Raw genomic sequence first — 16663 nt, 5'->3', positions numbered from 1 at the left:
TTCATAACAGGCAGAATAGTTAAAATTAAACTTGCTTCTCTTAAGACATTTCAGGTTTTTCGAATTTTTTTTTGCAAAATTAAACTTTGTTTTAGTGTAAATACATGAAAATATTTACATTTACAAAGAGAAACATTTGAAGTTGTCATTATTTATATGTTATTATGATAGTATTTTACTGGTCTGACCCACTGGAGATTGAATTGGTCTAAATGTGGAACCTGAACTAAAAGGATTGTTCATATTTTAGCGTAATTTTTGCATTTCACAAATTCATCCCAAGGGCCGGACTGGACCCTTTGGTGGGCAGGATTTGGCCCCCGGGCCGCATGTTTGACATCTGTCTTCTACAGGCTGGACAGAGGTGATAGACAAAACAACAATGCTGAGGTAGGAATTGTTGCCCAAGGCTGGTTTTACTCCAACGTTAGCAAACTCAACAACAAATCTCCCTGAGACTCAAAAATACGAATAAAAATGTGAGCTGTATAATGTTTACATATTATGATCTTCCGTACCCTTCTCTTGTTGATTCCTCTTTGATTGCAAAAACTGGTTGGAATTTAGGTTGGTTCCCTACATTCCCACAAAATAAAAACAATCTAAGAATCAAAACCCAAAACCAAACCCCATCAAAACAACAATGTGATGATAGAATGCCATTCTCTCTAGTAGAGTTCACAGAATCAATGCCACAACATCTTACAAAGACACTTTTTTTTTTAATGATTTTTTTGTGTCACCCATCTGTATAAAGTTATAAAACAGTATTTCGATATATCAAGTGATCTACAGTGCGTTAGTCAGTACTTGGGTGAGATTGTGTGAGGTATTGTAGCACACTGAGCCAGGTGGATGTCAAATAAATATTGGTTCCTACTGCCATCTAGTGTCATTATCAGAAACAACAACAACCCCTTCTTCACCAACACTCTGGAGCAACTTATTTTACAACATAATAGTAGAACCTTTCACTATAAATTCCCCCAACTTAGTCACATTTATTACATGGCTTTCGAAGTTCTTAAATGTGACAAGATAGCTATAAAAGCATAAAATAAATGTTCCTTTCGAAGAGTTTTGTAATCTGTCACTTTGTGGATTTTAAGACCTGTTAGCATTCATTTCAGACCAGAATTTAAAAATAATTATATATATTACAAAAAAATAAAAATAAAAAAATAATAATAATAATTCTTGCAGTGGCAGGGCTTTGGTACTGCTTCTGTACATCTGCTTTGTTTTTACATTCTCAGCCTTCACATATACTTCACATATCTTCATATCTAAAGCCTTCAAGTTCCTCCTTTAAACCTTTTTTGCAGCAGCTTTCAACAGGCTTCAACAAAGCACTAAATTTCTATCACAATTATAGTTCATACATTTTAAGGCCTCAGATTCACCTTTTTTTTGACTTTTTTAGGCTCTGTAGGAACCATCTTTCCTTGATGAAACTAATAAAAGATGCAAAGATTTTACGAGGACTTACAAAAAGACTCTGGCTGGTTGTACTCGGACTACATTAATAATAATGACATGAACGATCAGATCGTGCATCATTCTAGGAATTATGGGACTGTATTATCTCCTTTTGTAAAGGATGGCCCACTGTATCCTGTACTAGAGGAGATACAAAAGAGACAGAAAGGAAACATTAAATCATCTTTCCTGGCAGTCACATACTCATAGACACCTTCCCAAGCAGAAAAAGACCATTTGACGTCAACCCTGATTTATGCTCATAGGTACAGTACTATGGCACTGGGCCTCAGGTTATAAAGGTTAGACTGGGCTGTTTGAATGAGAGATTTCCAGCTCTTTATTTGATATCCAAGTCATTTATCTAGCCACAGGTGTAAGGAAGAGTTTACTGCCCCATGGTTTTTGCGCCAGTCAGCAGCAACCTGGTAAGACACTGTGACGGGCTAATAAAGTGAAACTGCTGTTGCACAAATTGGAAAATCCTTTATTTAAAGTTCATTAAGTTCTGTCTCCATAAAGGGTGAAAATGTGCAAGTTGTGTACTTTTAAAACTTTAACAAACTCTCCCTGCGAGTTTTGCTGCCAACACTGTCCTGTTTCAACCCTTCATTGCACATACAGATGATGTGTAAGGAGCGAATATGCTGCAACCAATTGTAGTTCGAAGCAGTTTGTTAAAAGTCGGTTAGAAACAATACAGTTCAGCCATTAGCACATACATTGGCATACATCAGCAATAAGTGAGATACTGTGCATTGGCATTTAATTGTAGACAAAAAAATACACAGATTACTTGTGAACATGCATCTGTTTAGAGTGAATATTCATTCTGACATTTGCATTATCATTCACATTAGGGAAAAAAAGACAAGTATAGATAGCAGTATGTTAAACTATCTATCTATAGTCAGTATGTTAGTCTATTAAACTGATATTTAATAGTCGGCTAAAATTTACTTAGGGGGTCAAATGAGTGGCCATTTTGTCAAAAAAAAAAAAGTTGTAAGAAATGCATAGAACTTGAACTAATGCTAATACATTTGTGCACAGACTATTGATATTATCTGACAGTGGAAGCTATATTTTCAGAAACATTGGATTTTGAATAGCACGTGTATGTGAAAACTTTTGCTGGTGGATGGACGTGACAGTGGACGGACGTGACATTACCCATGATGATCTGGTCAGTACCAGTACTTTATTAGGAATAAACTTATAGACTTACTATTGCTAACTCTCCTCTTATTCATAAATGTTAGTATTGTGGATCTAAAACAATAACAGCTGACACAAAAACACAAAATGTGTCAGTGGACGGATGTGACATGGTTGTTCCGGATCCCATCATACTGATGCTCGGCAGCCATGTCACTGTTTCCACAAATGATCCCTGTGCAAAAACTAGGATCAGAATTATTTATTGTATAGTTTATCATCATACTAAAGAGTAAATAACAATATAGAATTGTTATTTCTTTATAAAAATGCTTATTATTAGAAAACTGTTGATTTACAAAGTGACGTGTGACATTCTTCATGTATGTATTGGCGTAACATAAGCAGGATGGATCAGCACCATACTCCATATTGCAACCTGTAAAAATAAAACATGTGATATGTAGTATATAATCTTGTAAGAAAAATTGGGAAATCTAAAAGAATAGAATATTTGTTTTTCAGGTAAATTCAGTTCAAATATAACTTGGCCATTTGTGACATGAAAATATAGCATTAATTGCGATGAAATTGGACATTTTTGACCTGAAAACGTAGTTCATATGACCATCAACCTGTTGCAACAGAACTGAAATCCTGTAAATTGGCATAACTTGCATTTACCAACACAAAGTTCCTTTGGGGATTCACTTATATTGATTTCTTATGCACAAAGACATAAATAAGACCTCTAAGCAAATTTTAGCCGTAGTCAAAATTAGTTTACAACCCAGCTTTTGATTTCTTCCTCATCTGTCATTTCACGTAAATGACAGATTTCTTTGCATATAATACATGCAAACATCACAATCACACCGGTTTGTTAAAGGAAGGCTGCTTCTTCCATTGTTAAGAGAAGAAGTGTATTAACATGCATTGAAACATCAAACTGTTGCTACAATGGATGGACAGTGAACGTGAGTGGCATTGAGTGAATCAAACACGACAGGGTGACATGCAACTAACAGGCTCATGCATCATCCCAACATGTGATGAGCGGTGTTAGACGTCATGAGATGGAACACAGAGACGGAAGAGGGAGCGGCAAAATGAACTACGACTGATGTTTCATGGCAGACACGTTGAGTTGTTTACATACCCAGAAAGAGCCTCTTAGGGATTCTGACCTCCTCGTCCTTACTGTCTGTCGCTTCAGACACAAAATAGAGGAATAAAAAGGAGAGGGAAAGAAAAACACAGCTTGGTTTGTTTGGGTTTTTTTTCTGCCAGACCTATTAACTTGGGATATGACAAATGAAGCTGTGAAGCTGTATCACATGGTCGGAAACAATTTTACCATTTACAAAACTACCCAATGCTAGTTTCCTAGTAATGCTAGTATTTTTACTGTGAAATTCACGGTGTCTACATCATCTCCTTTAACTGTTAACCAGTAAAACGCTCTAGCAGGTGCATTTATCATGAACCTCCAGGAGGAAAATCAACAATATGGATGAAAACCACCAATTGCTTTGTTTATCTGTTCATTGATTTATAAAGTCTATAAAAACACAAACAAAATTTAAAAAAATATTAGGAGTCCAAGGTGATGACATCAGATTTCTTGTTTTTTTTTCACATTTTGTCTGAAATTGCCATGTGTGTATCATCTTTGTTTGAAATATGACTTAAATAGTTAATGTTGGTTGTTAATATTGTGTCAAAGCCCTGTATTGATGTTTAATGTGTTAATGTCTCATGGTGCTGCTTTAGAAACTCTTGACTAACATTCATCCATGGTTTAGTTTCTTGTCAGCTAGACTACTACTCAGAAGAATATCTGAAAAGCCTAGTTCTCAACTGCAGCTACTTCCAAATGCAGAGGAATTTCATTAACAGGAAAAAAAGAAATACAACCATGTAACACCCTTGCCACGGTCGCCAATGGCCATCTGGTTGTTCTTCTCCACGATACTTGTGAAGCTGCATTTGGCATTAATAGTCCAGGCTGATCAAACTTCCTACACAAGTACATTAGAAGTGTCCCAAAGCATGCTTTCTTGTGTAATTATTGTTTCTCTTATTTTTGCTTTTATTGGTTTAAACTCCTTCCTTGTACAAACAGTATCTGACAATAAAGGGCACGTCCATTTAAGCCTATAATTTTATTTACAAAATTGAAAAATATCTGCTCAACTGGACAGTGGATGCTTGACTTGAAAAACATAAATAAGATTTGGATGGTGATTTTATTTTATTTTCATTAGTTTTAAGTCGTGTTATTCACTAATAGTCTACTGTTGGTCTTGGTTATAATTTTATTCATGACTAATCTATTCTTTTCTTCATAATTTGTTTTGATTCACTTATTTTATTAATTTTTCTTAAATCATGTGTAAGACTTTCTGTGCTTGTCTTAAACATGTTCACATGTACATATTTTATTGTTACACAATGCACACAGTTTTGGTAGAGATAACTTCAATACCATACCATCTCACAGTTCATGCTTCCTATTACTACTATACAAATAAAGTTTTGCTTGCGTGCTTGTTTTTTGTTAAATACCTCAGGTCTGTCTGATCATAACCTGAACCTGACATTAGTGCCACTCACTCCAGTGTTCCTATCTTTGACTGCCACGGAAAAAGGAAACAGCAGAATATCCAATCCTACAGCAGGAACACACACATCACATGACTTATTGAATCATTTACAGAAGTGTGTAAATCAAACAATGTTTCAACATGCAGTGTGTTCAGTAACTTTATAATGCTGTAAACACCCACTGGTTTTACAGTGCACCAGCTTCTGTTCATGCTTTGTGACTGTTATAAAAGTCTTACAGTAGGTTTAGTTAGTCTGTACGTTAAAAACATAAGGACTTTCTGTATTTACAGTTAGTTACACCTATTTACACCACGCTCATGCAACTTCATTCACACACTTGCGCCTGCCTACACACATCAACTCACGCTCAAGTTATCTCTAAACTCTCACACTGATCAGTCACATCCTCATCACCCACACGCGCTGAGGTTTTTATGCACAAAACAATGGACTGTAAAAGCTTTCACTCACTGATGTAATGTATCATATGTACTGTAAAGAGGCCCTGCAAAGGGTTTTCTGACCTATGAATGAGCGTCGTTTGGTGTTGAGTTCAGCGGCCATGCGGACGTCGGTGCACAAGTTCAGCATGATGAGCATGGTGGCGATCATGATGATACTCTGCCACAGTAGCAGCGTCTCAAAGTATCGCCCAAATCTATCAGAAGAAAAGCAAGAGTGAGCCACTGTAGCAGATAGCAGAGTTGAAAAAAAGTCAGATCTTTGCCATTAGGAGTACTTCTCTTACAGTCTGATATTAAGGCTTGTAGCGTGTGCCATATCTTGCTCTCAACATCTTGCAGAGTATTAAAGATTATTAAAGGATCACTTTGTATAATCCTGTCAGGATTATCTCAGTAGGCTCATCAAGACAGACAAATATCAAACTGTGGTTTGTCTCTTATGTATCCACCACCTCCTGCTTCGACTAGTCTAATGCAACATCAAATATAACACAATGTGAGGGTTTTTCAGGGCTACAATCCAAGATTACTAGTGTAACATATTAAACACATCACTTTGAGACCACTAATAACCTACTTGGTAACATCTTATTAGGTTTGGCATACGATTCATGCGATCCAAGTACCTACAACTACTGACATTTAATTATGAAATCAAAATGGCATGTAAAATTCTAACTTCAAACTCTCAAATTTCTAAATTATTTATTTAAATATGGTGGTTGAAGGATGAATTTTTAAATGCCATTAGAGATATAGAGGACAAGACTGTATGTGCTGTAGGTGGAGAGGTTCTCAGTATGGAATACTCAAAAACTGAAAAAAATGCACTTCTTTCAGCACTAAAGTATCAGCAACTAGCTAACATTGATTTGTCAGTTTTAGCTGCAAGTAGCATTCCAACATGCCCTTCTCAACTGATGCAAGCATGCAGATCTTAAAAAAAAAAAAAAATAGTATGTATTTGTGGATGTTTGGAATCTGGAGTGACTACTAATTTTACAGTTTCATCTTCTGGGTCTTGACCTGAAAACATCTGGGAAAACAATATTTCTGGTAAAGTTTTCATTAATGTATAATCTCTTAACACTAAGATTCATGGTTGTTATCATAGAATGGCTTGTTTATGTCTACAGATGGAACGGAAATGTCCATTCTTAGTAGAGTCCATCTTGTTTCCCATTTCCAGATAAGAGCAGACAACACCAATGCTCAGTGGGTTTACTTGATGGGAAAAAAAACTGAATTAGTATGTTAAATAAAACTGGACTTTAGTAATGGATTGTCATTCCAGTTTACCTGTGGGTTGCTAACTTGCAATTGTTATGATCTGTGACGAGGTTTGTCAACAACCTGAAAGAGTACATATCGCCACCTATTGTAGTGGAGGAGAGGTGATTTCAAGAATAAGTCAATTACTCTCCAGTGTATGTACAGTAGACTGGGACAAAGACAACAGCCCAACTAAACATCTTGAGCCATGTCCACATGATTTTGCATCTTTTCCTATCCAATCTTTTTCTTTGTCGTCTTCAAAAAAGTGCTCCGTAAACACGGAGTCGTTTCAGGAAATGTCTGCGTCCACATGAAACCACTGAAAATGGCTGAAAACTATGTAGTCCAAATGCCAGGCCTGTATGTGGTGTAATGCTCTCACAAAAAAACAAGAAAACAGAGCGTTGCTTGGTTCTACCAGGTCTGGTCCCTTCTGGTTGTCCCTCTCTGCTGTAGATCCAAGAGCATGTAGTGAATATTGTTAGCTATGGTTGTTTGTTGCTCATTGTAATGAAAGCGTAGCCGAAGATTTTGGTTCAATATTTTCAATAAGCTCAACAGCTGTTGTGGCACGAGCACAACTCTGTAGTCCACCATTGTTGTTGTGAAGTGGTGTCTTGCTTCTGGGGTGAAAGGTTAGAGAGGTGGGACTATGACATCATTGATTTAGAAGAGTTGGGGTTTGGTTGTACAGACGAATACACAAAAGCGGCATTTTCAAATTTATCCACCTGGGACCCGGTTCCACAAAGTTGGGGTTTCAGTGACTGACAACGCCGGTTTTGTGTGGAAGAAAGGCCTATCTGATACAAAACTTTTGCGGATATGACCGAAACCATCTTTGTCTGGACAGGGCCTTAGTTAAGCTGCGCTTGAAGTGGGGACAGAGTGGAGCAATCTCCAACCTCTTCAACAGAGGTCACTAAACATTACACATTGAAACTTTAAAGACAAATCTGAGCACATGAAACTTGAAACATGAAACATGAAACTACATTTTTGCAGCTCTAATCTTCACCTGCACTTTTACCACTTAAAGCACAGGTGTCAAACATGTGGCCCGGGGGCCAAATCCGGCCCGCTAAAGGGTCCAGCCTGGCCCTCAGGATGAATTTGTGAAATGCAAAAATTACACTAAGATATTAACAATCACTTTAGTTCAGGTCCCACATTCAGAACATTTCAATCTCAAGTGGGCAGGACCAGTAAAATACTATCATAATAACATATAAATAATGACAACTCCAAATTTTTCTCTTTGTAAATGTAAATATTTTCATGTATTTACACTAAAACAAAGTATAATTTCGCAAAAAATGTGAATAACCTGAACAGATATGAACAACCTGAAATGTCTTAAGAGAAGTACAGTTTTAACAATATTCTGCCTGTTACTCAATGTTTTGCATATTTGTAGATCCACTGTTGTCTGTAAGTTATAATGTACATGTGTAAATGATAAACTGAGGCATAAAATTGTTAAAATAACACTTATTTTTTCAGTTTGTTCATGTTATTCACATCTTTTGAAAAGATAGTTTGCAGATGGAAACCTTTTCATAATGTAAATGTACTTTTTCACTCTAAAACATAGAGAAAAGTTCGGAGTTGACATTATCTATATATTATTATGTTATTATTTTACTGGTTCGGCCCACTTCAGATCAAATTTAGCTGAATGAGGCCCCTGAACTAAAATGAGTTTGACACCCCTGACTTAAAGTTTAATGTTGTAGTTTTTACCTCCACTACATCTGAAGGCTTGAAAACTTTAGTTACTTATCCAATTACAGTTTTCACCCTCTCTGACAAATGAAAACCAAACATGTTGATTATATTGCACACATATATATACAGGGTGTCCCATAAGTCTCCATACATAGGAAAAATAAACTTTCTTGACATAAACCATTTTTATTTATATAATATGCTGTATATGACTGCCATTTTGTCGGGAACACATTTCAATGCGTGTCCTCCACTGCTGAAGAACTATAAAGAAGAAATATAAAGAAATACATGTTAGAACCATATATGTATGGAATGTATTATGTCTCCTATGTATGGAGACTTATGGGACACCCTGTATATATAATCTGCCTGAGGGTTAATGTACAAATGAACCTAGTTTGAAAAGACTAGACATGGAATAGTGTCATACCTGAAAAGTATTCTCAGTATGTTTGCCACTAGAAGGACCAGGCACACGTAGGTGGAGAAGCCCTCTGCATTCTGGGTCCTTCGGATGTCTCTGTACTGGGGGATGTAGGGCACTACCCCACCGAACACCATGGCACCGGCTGCCACCCATGACACCAGCTTGTTGAACACGGACACGACCTGATCAAACACCTCATCTTCCATATTCAACTGCTGACCAGTCCAACTCCTGGCCAACAGGTTGGAAAGTGCTGGCAGCAGACTGGGAGTCTATAATACCAGGGTCTTTACTGTCCTGTTCCTGATGAAGACTGTGGACAGACTAACATCCGTTTCCATGTATAGATGCTCCACACAAAGAAGCTGCTAATGCCACGACATCACTAGCCGAGCACTCAAACACCAAGGACGACTCCTGAGGTTGTCGTTACACTAACAGAAAATGTAAATTGTCGCCACATGTACACCGCGGTCACATGAATGTTATCACCAAAATAAACGTCTTAAATGACAATGGAAGACAAGGTTCAGACTAGTGATACTCCACTGAATTCCTCCGTTTTCTGTTTTTAAACTGCTCCGTCAAATCTAGCTAACGTCCCTTCAAAGCCAAAGACGTCGACAATCCCTCTAACAGCATTAACAACCCCTGATAATGACTGGAAACGCGACAAAAATAGCAACATTTCTCTGTGTTACAGCTCCTTATTCACTGTCTAGTCGATTTCCAGTGGTATTTGTATAGTCCAGTCCATACTTCCTGGAACGTCTGACGTCACGCGTTCACGTAAAGATACTTAGCTCAAACAAGAAAGTTAACCCACTAGCTAAAAGTCACACTAAAAACTGCGGATTAATGGCCTGTTTATGTCCCATTCGCAGTTTGAATGTCTAGAAACAGTTGTAAACGTGTGGAAACATTCTCAAGCTACAATAATAGTAATAATAGTTCAAGTATGCCTGTTTTATACAATGAAATAGCCCTATGAAAGCCTGTTACTAGCTAGCTAACATCTGTCAACCTCTTCTGAAAGCATCATTGTTGTGGATTTTTTGTAGTTATAGACAAAAACACTGAGACTTTCACACATTTAATAAAGATTATCACTAGTTAAACCATGCAATTTGAGCCTAACAGACTCTGACATGTCCCGCCCTTATGTTCTCTATCCTGACTGTAGAGCCACATATTAAATATTTCATAAATATGGGTTATTTTTGTCGACGTGCTTTGGGAATATCATAAGAAAAGCAGGCTACAGCGGATGCAAACCTTTATGTTAATATTGCAGTTGAATTTTACAATATTCCAAACTGCTACAAAACCAAAATCCGGATTATAAAGATTTGCTGAAGCTTAATGAAAGTTATGTAACCTCCATTGGAGACAGTTTCTCATCTACCATGTGTCACTACGTGAGCCAGGATAATCTCTTATATAAAACCAAAGACTAAACCAGTACCTCCTCGTTGCTACACAGTCAGTTACCTGTCTGACGGGACAAACCGGGTTACAAAGAGTTAAAAACACTGGCCCCATACGCAGCCATGCATGTAAATCAACCAGAATGTTAAAGTCAGGATGGTCAAGGTAAATGAGTAAGAAACAGGAAATACATGCAGACCTTCAGAATAAAAGATAAAGCGTTTACAGTAAGAGGCGTTACATAGTTTTACATTTAAAAACAAAAAAAAGATTGTCTGATGATGATGATGATGATGATAATGATTAATTGTGTGCATTGTAGTTTTATTTGCAGATGGTAATATGTTAATGCCACAGTTTTTGATTTTAATGTTCTTTCCCATAAGGCAGGGGTGTCAAACTCATTTTAGTTCAGGGGCCATATTCAGTTAAATTTGATCTGACCAGAAAAATAATAACAGAATAATCTATAAATAATGACAACTCCAAATTTTTGTCTTTGTTTTAGTGTAAAAAAACCAAAAACATTAAATTATGAAAATACTTACTTTCATAAACTATCTAAAAAAAAAAAAACAAAAAAAAAACAAAACAAAACTGAAATTTAAATGAAAAAAACATAAGAAAGTTTAGTGCAATTTTAACAATATTATTCCTCAACTTATCATTTGTCCATGTGCATTATGGCTCAGATCTACAAAGACACTAAACACTGAGGAACAGGCAGAAAAATTGTTAAAATTGTGCTGAATTTTCTTTAGATATTTCAGGTTGTTCATATTTGTTCAGGTTATTCACATTTTAGTGTTACAGGATGGTTTGTAAATGTAAATATTTTCATAATTTAATGTTATTTTTGCACTAAAACAAAGGAAAAAACTTAAGTTGTTAATTCTAGATTTTTTTGGCTTAATTGAAGATTTTTTTTTACTTAATTGAAGATTTTTTTTTTTTTTTGGCTTAATTCAAGATTTGTTTTACTTAATTGAAGATGTTTGTTTTGGCTTAATTCGAGATTTTTTTTTTACTTAATTGAAGATTTTTTTTTTTTTTTTTTTGCCTAATTGAAGATTTGTTTTGGCTTTATTGAAGATTTTTTTTTTTTACTTAATTGAAGATTTTTTTTTCTGGCTTAATTGAAGATTTTTTTTTTTTTTAAACTTAATTGAAGATTTTTTTTTGGCTTAATTCAAGATTTTTTTTTTTTTTTTTTTTTTTTTTTTTTTTAACTTAATTGAAGATTTTTTTTTTTTTTGGCTTAATTCAAGATATTTTCCTTAATTCAAGCTATTTTTTTTATTGTATTTTTTTGCTTTATTCAATTCAAGACTGTGGAATTTTTGCACTTGTCAAAAACATCCCAGGGGCCGAAGTGGACCCTTTGGTGGGCCGCATTTGGCCCCTGGGCCACATGTTTGACACCCCTGCCATAAAGATATTGGGTTTTTGTCTACATTATTACTTCTGTAAGATTAGGAATTAAAGGAGCAATCCTTTTCGTTTCAATCTTCGTCCTCCTCATAATGACGTGCATAACTTTATTTTTACATTTTTATACTATTGTGGTGAAACTGCCTTTATTTTGAAATCTTCCAAACTACAACCGGAAGTTATTTGTTTTCATTTTATCCACCCAACTTACCGTAAAGTTGTGAGAAACAGCTGCTAATGCTTCCGAGGGGATTTCTAACGTTGTTGTGCCTGTGAAACTCAACAAAACCAGGAGGATATTTTACCCATAGTTCTGTTTAACAGTGGGGAGTTACATTCTATGCGGAGGTGTGTGTGTTATTGGAAAAACCATGTCCAAAACAGAGTGTAAAGCTGCTCAGGATCTGACTGCTGCGGTAGGTTGAGCTCAGATGACGCACATGTCACCTGGAACCACAGCTGGACTGACTAACATTAGCTCTAGTGTGTTTTACTGATCATTTTCTGCCTTTTTAGATGGAGAAGACGATGCAGCGGCTTCAGGGAAGGTTCCAGGCGATGTCTGAACAGCTGGAGTCCAAAGATATCCTTTTGTGTTTGATTTAGTTGTCATTTTATGGCTTAGTTTTAGATACAGTAGACCCAGATGGACACACTGTGTCCACACATTCATGATGTCTCCCAGTGGTAGACACACCTGTTTCAGAATGCATGAACACTGGGGACACTTACAGGTTGGAACATGAGGAGATTAAAGGGGCAATTTGTAGTATTAAGATTAAGGAATGGACTACAACTCCCAGTATAGGGCTACGACTAAACTTTACTTAGGGCAGGGGTGTCAAACTCATTTTAGTTCAGGGGCCACATTAATCCAAATTTGATCTGAAGTGGGCTGAACCAGTAAAATAATAAGGTAATAATATATAAATAATGTCATCTCCAAATTTTCCTCTATGTTGTAGAGCAAAAAATGTAAAATTATGCGATGAAAATGTTTACATCTACTAACTATCCTTTAATGTGAATAACATGAACAAACTGAAATTTCTTAAGCAAACTAATTGCAATTTTAACAATATTATGTCTCAGTTTATCATTTAAACGTGTAAATTACAACTTACAGATCACAGTGGATCAACAAATACACAAAAGATTTAAAAACAGGCAGAATATTGTTAAAATTACACTTCAGACATTTTAAAATGTTCATATTTGTTGAGGTTATTTGTGTTTTTGTGAAATGTTAGTTTGTTTTAGTGTAAATACAGTAAAATGGCATGAAAATGTTTACATTTACAAGGACAAAAATTTGAAGTTGTGATCATTTATAGGTTGTTGTGCTAGTATTTTACTGATCCGACCCACTTGAGATTAAATTGGTCTGTATATGGAACCTGAACTGAAATGATTGTCTTCAGTGTAATTTTTGCATTTCACAAATTCATTCCAGGGGCCACACAGGACCCTTTGGCAGGCTGGATTTGGCCCCCAGGCCGCATATTTGACACCTGTGACTTAGGGGGTCAAATGAGTGGCCATTTTTGTCAAAAAAAAAAAAAAAGTTTTAAGAAATGCATAGAACTTGAAATAATGCTAATACATTAGTGCACAGGCTACTGATATTATTTGACAGTGGAAGCTCTATTTTCAGAAATATTGGATTTTGAATAGCACGTGTATGTGAAAACTTTGGCTGGTGGACGGTCGTGACATTACCCATGATGCTCTGGTCAGTACCAGTACTTTATTAGTAATAAACTTATAGACTTACTATTGCTAATTCTCCTCTTATTCATAAATGTTAGTATTGTGGCTCTAAAACAATAACAGCTGACACAAAAACACAAAATGTGGCAGTGGACGGATGTGACATGGTTGTTACAGATCCCATCATACTGATGCTCGGCAGCCATGTCACCGTTTACACTAATGATCCCTGTGCAAAAACTAGGATCAGAATTATTTATTGTATAGTTTATCATCATACTAAAGAGTAAATAACAATATAGAATTGTTATTTCTTTATAAAAATGCTTATTATTAGAAAACTGTTGATTTAAAAAGTGACGTGTGACATTCTTAATGTATGTATTGGCGTAACATAAGCAGGATGGATCAGCACCATACTCCAAATTGCAACCTGTAAAAATAAAACGTGGTTTGTAGTTTATAATCTTGTAAGAAAAACTGGGGAATCTAAAAGAATAGAATATTTGTTTTTCAGGTAAATTCAGTTCAAATATAACTTGGCCATTTGTGACATGAAAATATAGCATTAATTGTGATGAAATTGGACATTTTTGAGCTGAAAACATAGTTCATATGACCATCAACATGTTGCAACAGAACTGAAATCCTGTAAATTGGCATAACTTGCATTTACCAACACAAAGTTCCTTTGGGGATTCACTTATATTGATTTCTTATGCACAAAGACAGAAATAAGACCTCTAAGCAAATTTTAGCCATATTAAAGAGCTTTGTATTGGCACGGAGAGACAAAGACATACAACTGTGAACAGGGGGGTATCCACGGATTTGGGGCCACATTGGAAAAAAAACAAAAAACAATCACTTTGGGCGTCACCTCTTCAACACAGAAACCCATACAAACCCTAAAAATACAACTCTGCGCAGGCATGGATCAATATTTTATGATTTTGTGCACTACTTTTTGATTCATAACTTTTGAACCAGACAAGTTTAAGACAAATATTACGCATGATTGGAAATGTCTAAATGCCATCTTAAACATCCTCAAAGGGCAAAATTTTCTTTCAGATATTTTTAAATGAAAAATAACAAAGACTACTGGGTTATGGATGGACAAAAAATTGACGTCTGTTTTTTGCAAGAATTACAAAGTTCTCAAAAGTGAAGTTCCTCTGACATTTTTATCCTAAAATGTATTCAGTGTATACTTTAAACCCTCTATTTTACAACCTAATAATTGGTTAGAGGAAAAAAATATTTGATCACATCTAAATAGCAATAGTTTTGAAAAATGGCAGTGTCACGGTTGGACAACAAAAGTAAAAATTTATTTAACATTTTTTATTTCAATTATCAATATCATATTCTTTTATTTACAATATTTACAACATACAAATAATATTAACATTTTATTCAAACATATTGTGTAGAGCTATATGCATTTATAAATTTTAAACATTGTGTGTTTAGAATATAACATAAATAATATAATAGTCAAATATCAATGTATTTGGAATAAATGTAGTTTATTTATGAGAGTTTATAAAATGAACCCAGAGTGACGGCAGAAAACTTTGTCACTTTCCAAACATTCACACTCATTAAACTCCTCAAATGTTTTTTTTCACAAATTTTTTCCCATTTCAAAATACATTTCCCTGAAAATATAAGTAATTACCTACCCAAAAATATAAGTTTGGTGTAGATTATTGTAATCAAACATTTTTTTGACCAGATGTTAACCTTCCCTTGACCTCACCCATCTACTGATATAAAATGTTAAATAACCTTTGAACCACTAATTCTGTCAATGTACTGAAATAATCCACATAAAATGGACTTTTTCAGCTTTTCACTGGCACCAGATATGACCCACTTGGATATTCAGATGCTCCATACTGAGCGTGGAAACACTGTCATCATTTGTAACATTGATTCATGAGTAAAATCTATGTAGTTTAATAAATGACAGCAGTTGTAGACACTTGTTTTATCCTCAGTTAATGATATATTTTGCTGAAAAAAATCTTGTCTTTGAAACTGAAGTGAAACTCCTCTAAAGCCATAAATACTGGTTTAAGTTTCTTTTTCTGCATTCTGTATTACGCTGTTATGTGTACAACTCTTTTCTTTAATTGTCACACTAGATGAGATGGGAACACGCATCGATGACCTGGAGAAGAACGTCAATGAGTTAATGACACAAGCCGGCATGGAGCAGCAAGGGGTCGCAAAATGACGCGGAGCGCTTTTTCCCTGTAACCTCCTCACACTGGTGTCGTAGATCCTTGCAAACAAGGATTGATACCAGTAATTTACATCAAACATGCCCAAAGATTTACACAAGTTTGAGTTCTCTAAGGTGCTGCACTCAATCTCAGACATTTAAAGTTTCTCTGAATTTGTACAGTGATAACCTGTTTGCAGCTTAAAGGGGTCATATTTTACTAAACCTACTTTTATTAGTCTTTGGTACATTTATTTGTGTATTTGGACACAAATAGTTCCAAAAGTTGGAATTTGAACCTCCCAGGTGCTGCAAAGCTATCTTTATATTCATTTTGGCAAAAATGAAGTGGATTGCTACAACCTGTTTTAATTCCTTCTTAATTTGTTGCATCTATAACTAGCTACGTCACGACATTTGCACATATAAGGTCAAGACTTCCGACAAACATTTCTCCGAGTTACGCCATAATTGTTTATCAGCAGCAGCAGTTGTAGTAAAAACTGAAAATATGTCAGAACTTTGAGTCGATTACCTAAAATGTTCAGTTGTTGGTTGTATTAACGAACACAAGTGGCTGAATGGGACAGAGCAGCACAGTCAACAACCTGGAAGGGGTGGGGTCATTTGCATTTAAAGGGCCAGTGCTCAAAATGACCTTTCTGGTGTCATTACTCAGAAATAGGGTTGAAGATGGACCTGTGGAGTTGAATTAAT

At 35.6% G+C, this 16663-nt stretch overlaps 2 protein-coding genes across 3 annotated transcripts in view; one reads left to right on the top strand and one right to left on the bottom strand.

Annotated features, from left to right (window-relative positions):
* The window catches only part of slc66a2 (solute carrier family 66 member 2), a 43369-nt gene extending 33166 nt beyond the window's left edge, over nt 1-10203 (bottom strand). Inside the window, exons 1-3 of one of the 2 annotated variants that reach the window (XM_030146805.1) lie at nt 9148-10203; nt 5772-5905; nt 3797-3847 (exon numbers count right to left, since the gene is read on the bottom strand). In XM_030146805.1, the coding sequence (XP_030002665.1) occupies nt 3797-3847; nt 5772-5905; nt 9148-9350 (388 nt within the window). In that variant the 5' untranslated portion in view covers nt 9351-10203. The remainder of the gene's footprint in view (nt 1-3796; nt 3848-5771; nt 5906-9147) is intronic. The other variant, XM_030146806.1, reaches the window with a different exon arrangement.
* A 2001-nt stretch (nt 10204-12204) lies between these two features.
* Nucleotides 12205-16250, top strand: hsbp1l1 (heat shock factor binding protein 1 like 1). The gene is made up of 3 exons (XM_030146810.1): nt 12205-12419; nt 12520-12586; nt 15864-16250. The coding sequence occupies exons 1-3, from the start codon at nt 12375-12377 to the stop codon at nt 15956-15958; spliced, it is 207 nt and encodes a 68-aa protein (XP_030002670.1). The 5' UTR covers nt 12205-12374; the 3' UTR covers nt 15959-16250.
* The last annotated feature ends 413 nt before the right edge of the window (nt 16251-16663 follow it).

This window comes from Sphaeramia orbicularis, chromosome 11, assembly GCF_902148855.1.
Source record: "Sphaeramia orbicularis chromosome 11, fSphaOr1.1, whole genome shotgun sequence".
In the NCBI taxonomy this organism is placed as follows: domain Eukaryota; kingdom Metazoa; phylum Chordata; class Actinopteri; order Kurtiformes; family Apogonidae; genus Sphaeramia; species Sphaeramia orbicularis.
The sequence above is the reverse complement of the archived record's forward strand: the minus strand, read 5'-3'. Positions and strand labels throughout refer to the sequence as shown.